The sequence below is a fragment of the Chrysochloris asiatica genome, unplaced genomic scaffold (assembly GCF_000296735.1).
Source record: "Chrysochloris asiatica unplaced genomic scaffold, ChrAsi1.0 scaffold00310, whole genome shotgun sequence".
NCBI lineage: Eukaryota > Metazoa > Chordata > Mammalia > Afrosoricida > Chrysochloridae > Chrysochloris > Chrysochloris asiatica.
The window spans coordinates 186,733-195,405 of record NW_006408828.1 but is presented as its reverse complement, the minus strand read 5'-3'; the positions used below and the strand labels follow the sequence as shown (position 1 = coordinate 195,405).

Below are 8,673 nucleotides of genomic sequence, written 5' to 3'. Positions count from 1 at the left end.
GTTGCAACAATACACTGACAGAGCACTGCCAGAAATTCAAGTCATATTCAAAAGAGGAAATGGAACTGCAGATATCATCACTGACATCAGCTGGATCTGAGCTGAAAGCAGAGAATGCCAGAAAGGTGTTTACTTGTGCATTACTACTACAAAAAGGCTTTTTACTGTTTAAATCATGCGAAATTATAGATAACTTTGCAAAGAACTAGGCAATCCAGAGCACCTAGCTGTGCTTATGAGGAACATGTACATAGACCAAGAGGAAGTTGTTAGAAGAGAACAAGGAGATGCTGAATAGTTTAAAATCAGGAAAGATATGTGATAGGGTTGTATCCTTTCACCATACTTATTTAATCAGTATGCTGAGCAAATACTTTGAGAAGCTGGATTATATGAAGAAGAACATGGCATCAGGATTGGAGGAAGACTAATTAACAATGTGTGCTATACAGAAAATACAACCTTCCTTGCTGGAAGCAAAGAGGATTTGAGATACTTGCTGATGAATATCAAAGACCACAACCTTCAGTATGGATTTTGCCTCAATGTAAAGAAAACAAAATTTTCATAACTGGACCAATAAATAATATCAGGATAAATGGAGAAAAGATTGGAGTTGTCAAGACCATCATTTTGCCCAGATCCACAATCAGTACTCATGGAAGCAGGAGTCAATAAATCAAATGGAGTATATGGCATTGGACAAATCTATTTCCAAAGGCCTTTTTAAAGTGTTTAAGAACAAAGAGATAAATTTGAAGATTAAGGTGTGCATACCCAAGTCATGGTATTTTCAATTGCCTAATATGCATATGAAAGTTGGGCAAATAATAAGGAAGACAGTAGAAGAATTGGTATATTTGAATTTTGGTGCTATAGAAGAATATTGAAAATACCCCGGACTGCCAAAAAACAAACAAACAAACAAATCTGTGTTGGAAGAGGTACAACCAGAATTCCTTGGGAGTCAGATGGTGAGACTTCATCTCTTAGACTTCACACATGTTATCAGGAGGAACCTGTCCATGGAGAAAGACATTATGCAGGGTAAAGGGAAGGGTCAGTGAAAGAGAGAAAGACCCCAATGAATTGACACAGTGGCGACAACACTGGGCATAAAGTAACAATTGTGGGGGTGGCACAGGACCAGGCAGTGTTTTGTTCTGTTGTGCACAGGGTTGTTGTGAGTAGGAACTGATTCAATGACACCTAGCAACAACAACAATGATTTTCTTCATAAAGTTATCCATAGGTTGCTATGATCCACAGTCGAATGTCTTTATATACTCAATAAAGCACAAGTAAACATCTCTTTTGTATTCTTTCTTTTCAGTCAAGATCCATCAGACACTAGTAATGGTACCCCCTAGTTCCATGCTCTCATCTAAATCCTGCTTGAATTTCAGGCAGTTCCTTGTTGGTGTACTGCTGCAACCATTTTTGAATTACCTTCAGCAAACTTTTGCTTGAATGTGATATTAATGATATTGTTCAGTGGATTGATGCAGGGGCTGTAACAATAGGCTCAAATATAACAATTGTGAGGATGGTGCAGACCTGGACAGTGTTTTGTTCCATCTTGCATGGGGTCACTATGAGTTTGAAGTGACTCAAGGGCACCTAACAACAACAACAACAACTATTTTCCAAATTCCTCTTCAAGGCTAGCATGAATTCTTTCTTTTTAAAAACTTTTTATTGTGAATTGAGTGGAAGTTTACAGACAAGATCATCAGTTTTACGTTCAACAAATCCTACACGTTGTTTCATCTCAATGACTGCAATCCCCTCCTTGGAAAAACAGTTCTCCTTCTTCCTCCCTGTGGTTCCTATTTGCATTCCACCCACATTCAAGTCCCTTCCTTGGGGAAAGCTTACCCTTTGGATTTGGAATGATTGACCATTCTATGGGATCATACCTTACTAGTGTTGTACCCACTATTTACCGATCTACTACTTGGCTGAAAATTGAGCCACGAGGGTGAATTTATTTCTAGACTTGAAGGGTGGTTGAAGGCCATATCCTGAGTTTCTTCCAGTCTTTTCTGACCAATAAGACAGTCTTTTTTGTCGTTTTTTAAATTTAGAGTTTTGTTCCATACTTTCTCCCACTCTATCTAAGACCCTCTAGTGCGATCCCTTATTCAATTATTATATCAATTTATAACATGAATTATTTCAATGTTAAAAGTTTTTCAGAAAGCAGAAATGTAACTCACCAGTTTTTCTGTGGGTTTTCTTTTCAGTACAATTAAGAAGGCCCCGGAATTAACAAACTGTTGTAAAGAATGAGCATCTTAATGAATGTCATGCTTAGCTGATGTTAAGAATTTCTTACATAATATACCTCCTTCCCCCTACTCCCCTATTTTATAAGCTCTCCTTCCCAGTTCACACTACCCTCAGTGCAGTAAGTAGGGTAAGATGTCTTGTATCACTGACCACAAATGAATAGTGGACAAAGCAATGGATCACAAATCTGCTTTGTTCTATATTTATCTTGGAAATGAAGTGTTTTTTTTTAATAAAAAAAATAATTTTGAACATGAGGTTTGATTTTTTAAAAAAATTTTATGGCTTGTATTTTCTTATCTCTTTTCTGTAGCTTTTATGACTTCAGTTTTGATATTATAGCCCTCTGATGTCAAATCAGTTCATACGTCATTAGATCAGAATTCATCATTTCTATAAGAAATGTCCCTCCTAATCATTAGAAGTCAAATTCAATTCTTGAATGGGAATGTTGTTGTTATGTGCCATGGAGTCGGTTCCGACTCATAACTACCCTGTACAGGGTTTCTGAGGCTGTAAATCTTTACTGGGAGCAGAAAGCCTCATCTTTCTCTCACGGAACAGCTGGTAATTTCGAACTGCTGACATTAAAGTTCGCAGCCCGATTTGTAACCAAGATGTATATCACTAACTCAGATGAATGACTGGGGAATAACTTAAACTAGATTTCTTTCTTTTTCTTTCTTTCTTTTCTTCCTTTTCTCTCTCCCTCTCCCTTCTTCCTTCTTCTTCTTCTTTTTTTTAAATTTTATTATACTTTTCAAAGCATATGACAAGTATCCCAATCTGTCAACTGAATCTACCTCATTTCATAATTAAGAATTTCTTAACATCTCCCTGGTTATTCTCTAACATCTCCATTCCCAAACCCCAACTAAACAAGCCTTAAAGATGGGTGAAATTGACTAGACTCACCAACATTGAACCCCAGAATGGATATCCTGAAATAAATATAAAGGGAAACCGTGGGTATGGTTCTACTAAGGTGAAAAACATGATGATTCCAAAAGAAAAGATCATCAATCCAAACAGGATCTGGATAGCCTGTGAACAGAGAAAAGGTCATTGTGAGGAAAAAGCAAAATGGTAGGTCCCTTAGATCTTCATTTGGTGGAACAGATTTGGCAGCTTCCTGTTTTGTAAATCAGGCAATCATAGTTGTTGTTAAGTGCCATCGAGTTGGTTCAGACCCACAGCGACCTTATATCTGAGGAATAACTGCAGTCTGGAGCATTAACTCACAGTTCCACAGCAGAACTCCAAGGTAATCATAGTAGAAGTCCCTTTATCATAGTCTCGGGCATATTTATAATCATTTTATCAAGAGTGGTGCTATAAGATAAACACTAGATTGCTAGCCTCAACATCAGCAGTTCAAACCCACCAGCTCCATGAGGCTCTCTCTCCCGTTTATAGTTTCAGAAATCTTCAATTGGGTCCAATTCAATCTTCAATATGAGTTGGAATCAACTTGATGAGTTAAGTCCCCCCCCCCCTTTTTTATAGGTTATCTGGTATTGGTGATAAGAAATGGTCTAAATCAATGTTCATGAACTAGAAATTTTAGCATCATCTGGGAATTAGTTTGGAAATGTAAAATTTTAGGTCTTATACTATATTTATATAGTTCCTTAGTGGTGCTGTGTATTAGGCATTGGACTGCTAACTGCAAGGATGACAGTTCAAATCCACCAGATACTTCACAGAAGAAAGATGAGGCTGTCTGCTCTCATAAAAATTTACAGACTTGGAAATCCACTATAAGTTGTTATGAGTCAGAATTAACTTGATTGCAGTGGGTTTGATTTTGTTTATCCCATACTTGGAATTCTTTAGAAGGTGCTAATGGTTAAGTGCTTGGTTTTTAACTGAAAGGTTGGTGGTTCAAATTCACCCAGACAAACCTGAGGAGAAAGATCTAGTTATTTAAGAATACCTCTGGTATCGTAGTGGTTACGAATCGGGCTGTGAACCTAAAGGTCAGCGGTTCGAAACTACCAGCTGCTCCGCGGGAGAAAGATGAGGCTTTCTACTCCCGTAAGGATTTATACCCTCGGAAACCCTGTAAAGGGTCGCTATGGGTCGGAACCGACTCAACGGCACGTAACAACAACAACAACAAAAACAACAACAACAACAAAAATAATCATAGCCATTGAAAACCCTATGGGGTGAAGTTCTACTCAGACACATATGCAGCCATAGTAAGTTGGAATCAACATAATGACAATTGGTTTGTCCCATACTTACTGAATAAAATATCTAGGTGGGGCTGAGAAAACTATGTCTTAGTAAACTCTTCAAGTAATTAATATGAATGCTAAAAATTAAAAAGCACTGACTTCTAAGTCACCATGCCAATCTAACTTCAAAGTGAAATTGTTTTCTTTAGAAAACTCTCCTGTAGATGATCTAATTTCCTGTACAGTTTTCACCTTTGTTGCTGCTGTTAAGTGTCACGGAGTCGGTTTCTAGAGACCTTACATAGGGTTTCCAAGGACTAGCCGGTGAGTTTGAACCACTGACCCTGCAGTTCAAACTGATCTTGTGGTCCAGTGCTTATCCTACAGTAGAATATATATATATATAAACAATATGGGACACCAAGTATATACCATTTATATATATATATTTAAATCGGGCTTTAGGTGAAAATTATACAGCAGATTAGAATTCATACTCACCAGTTCTTACATAAATTATTCCATGACATTGATTACAATTCCAGTAGTGTATCAATACTCTCACCATTTCCACCACACTGTCTCCATTTCCATCCATATAATTTCCCTGTTCCTCCTTGCCTTCTCAGCTTTGCTTCTGGGAAAATGTTGATTGCTTAGTCTCGTATGGCTGATTTTCTAAAGGAGCACATTTCTCATAGGTGTCCCTATTTATCTACTTATTTTTCCTCCCCTGTCAACTGTACTACAATACCAAATTGTCGTTTAGTGCTGTCGAGTCAATTCCAACCCATAGTGACCCTGTATAGGGTTTCCAAGGAGCAGCTGGTGAGCTTGAACCGCCGACCTTGTGGTTCAAATGGCTTTGCAGTCTGATGCATTAACCCACAGGGCCACACCAGGACTCCACAATACCAAGTTGTTAGTTGTTGTCAGGTGCCATCGAGTCGGAACCGACTCATAGCGACCCCATGCACAGCAGAAAGAAACAATGTCCGATCCTGGGCCAACCTCACTACCGCTGCCACACTTGAGTCCATCAATGATGTCACCTGGCCAATCCATCTTGTTAGAGGTCTTCCTCTTTTTCTCTGACCCTCCACCTTACCCAGCATGACATCCTTCTCCAGTGACTGTTTCCTCTGGACAATATGTCCAAAGTATGTCCAAAGTATACAATACCAAGTAGCAGTATGTTAAATGTCAGAGAAGACTTATGAACATTGCCTAAAGTAACACATAAACTATAAGGTATATAGAATATATAAAAGTATTACATAAAAAAAAATGGAAGATATATTCTTTGAAAGAATGTCCAAAGAAATGCCTTTAAATTTCAGCCCATTATTTGGCTTGAGCAATCTAATCTACTCTCATAACAATGATCAACTTTAGGTGATTCCTGAATGATACAATTTCTCTCAACTTCAGATCCTCAGATCAAATATCTCCAACTTGAATGTCTCACTACACCTTACATTCAACATGTTAAAAAAAAAAAAAAAATCTCTTTTTTACTCCTTTTAAAACTCATCTTCTTTCTGCCTTCTCTGTCTCTGTTTTAGGTACCATACTTTTCTTAGACTTGAAGTCCGATTGTCATCTTCATTTCTTCTAATGTTCCCCCAATCCTCAACAGTCAAAAAGTACCCAAAACTTCCTATTATTTCTACTTGCAATACAGAAGTATTTGACTTTTTTCCTTTACCTTTTCACACAGTTTTAGCCAATGTAGGAGCACTGATTTTGGACATCTTAAATCTCTCCTATATGGAGAGACTTATAGGTGGAGATATTTCTGACCTTTCTTCATGTACAATGGATGAGTTTCAAAGAAAGAAGTAAAACATGAGAGTCCAGTTCTAGTCTCTTCCCCTCTTCTTGAGAGATAGGTCCAACAGGTAGCATACAATCTCTTCTGCTCTGTAATTCCCTACATATTATGGAAATATATACTACTCTTGCAGTGGAGATGCCTGATGTTTTGAGAGTAAGCTCACTTCAATAAAAAACCAGTTACTGTCAAATTGATTTAGACTCATGGCACTCTCGTGTGTCTCAGAGTAGAATTGTACTCCATAGGTCTTTTAATGGCTGCAATCTTGGCAGTACATTAGCATGTCTTTCTTTCATCTCTGGGTGGATTTGGACCACCAACTTTTTGGTTAGTAGCCAAGTGCGTATCTGTTTCTAATACTCAGGGGACTCCACTTGAGTTTTTTCTAACTAACCTTACTGCTTCAGCCTCCTTTTTCTTTATTTTAATGTGCTAGTTGCTGGGAAAGGATATCATGTTTGGTAAGGTGGAGGGTCAGAGAAAAAGAAGAAGACCCTCTAGTGAGATGGATTGGCAAAGAGGCACCATTGATGGACTGAAGTGTGGCAATAATAGTGAGGTTGGCCCAGGATTGGGAAGTGTTTCATTCTGCTGTGTGTAAAGTCACTATGATTTGGTACTGACTTGATGGCACACAACAACAACAGCCCTCTTCAAAATTGCAGTTCAGTAGTTGTGCGATGAGGGCTAGAGATTTGGTATATATTTTATAAGGCTTTTTAAGACATAGTGGTTCATTGGATTCAGCACTGGGCTGATAATAGAAAGAGCTGTAGCTCCAACTCACCAGCTGTTCCATGGAAGAGAGATGAGGCAGTCTAGTTCCATACAGGTTTACAATCTTAGAAGCCTCACAGAACAGTTCTACTCTGTCTTATCAAGCCACTGTGAATCAGAAGCAGCTTTAGGGCACTGGTCCTTTATAGGTCATTTTGGAAGTTTCTGAGTGGTATAAGGAAGCATATGTGGTACAGTGGTTAAAGGATTTAGTGGCTAATCAAAAGGTTAGCGGTTTGAACCCACCCATCATTCCATGAGAGAAAGATGTGGCAGTCTGCTTCCATATAGATTTACAGATTTAGAAACCCTGTGAGTCGGTTATATTTTGTCCTATAGAATCATTATGCGTTGGAATGGACTTGACAACAGTGGGTTTGCTTTGGAGTGGTGCAAGTGGTTAATGCTGGTTGGCAGTTTCAGTATATCTAAAAGTACCTTGGAAGAAAGGCTTGGTGATCTACTTCCAAAAATAAGTCATTGACAATCCTATGGACTATTCACAATAGTCAAAGGGTAGAAGCAACCTAAATGTCCATCAACGAATGAATGTATTAGCAAAACATAGTACGCACACACAATGGAATACTACTTAGCCATGAAATTAAGTCTTAATAAATTCCACAACATGGATGCAGCTTGAAGACATTGTGCTGAGTGAAATAAATCAATCAAAGATTGATAAATACTGTATAACATACAAAAATACAGGAACAGGCAAATATAGAGACACCAAGGTCTATTGAGGTTACCAGGACTGAGAGGGAGGGAGAAAGTAGGGGCTACTGTTTATGGAATAGTGATTTTTTATTTATAGTGAAGGAGAAATTGCATTTAGGGTTGATTTGATAACCTATTAAAGTAACTGCTGTCAAGAAGCTGTATATCTGTAAAAATTCCACTTGACAGAATTGTATGATGCATTTACAACAATGATTCGTTCTTGAGGCTGCTTATGTTGGCTAATTGTCTCTATAAATAACTGAGATTTTTTTCACTGGCACAGAAGAACTAGATGGCACCTGGCAACCAGTACTGAACATTTAGATCAAGGATTTTGTAGAATTTTGATCAAAAAGAGAAAAATGCAAGACAGAATTTCAAACTCATGTGAAACCCGTACTTTCTTGAATCATGGAGGTTGGGTGACTCCTGAAACTATTGCCCTGAGACAATCATCAAACTTTAAATCCAAAATATCACCTGAAGTCTTCTCTAAACAAAGAACTCATTTAGCTTAAATAGTAAAGGGCATCTTCCTGTAGCATTGTGCTCTTTTAAGATCTAGCTAACAGGACCAAATTAACAACAACAAATTGACAGCAGCAACTCGAAAGTTTAGACAGGAAATTTAGAGGGCAATGAATGAGCTTATGTGGATGGAGGAAGAACAATTCAGAAGAGGAAAGTGAGTATGGTTGCATAACTGTTGAATTGTTGTATGTTCTGCAGTGTATAGTCTCAACAACAACAAAAACAACAACAAAATAATATAAAATAAATTATGAAAAACTAAACAACCCTAGGGAGCTGTCATGAGTTAAAGTTGTCAACTCAATAACAGCTGGATTTTTTTTTTTTTTT

General features: G+C 37.8%; 1 protein-coding gene across 1 annotated transcript in view; it reads right to left on the bottom strand.

Annotated features, from left to right (window-relative positions):
- MS4A5 (membrane-spanning 4-domains, subfamily A, member 5) overlaps positions 1-8,673 on the bottom strand; it is a 36,789-nt gene that overhangs the window by 25,948 nt on the left and 2,168 nt on the right. Inside the window, exons 2-3 of the mRNA XM_006875035.1 lie at positions 3,208-3,336; positions 2,220-2,276 (exon numbers count right to left, since the gene is read on the bottom strand). Coding sequence (XP_006875097.1) covers positions 2,220-2,276; positions 3,208-3,336 — 186 coding nt within the window. The remainder of the gene's footprint in view (positions 1-2,219; positions 2,277-3,207; positions 3,337-8,673) is intronic.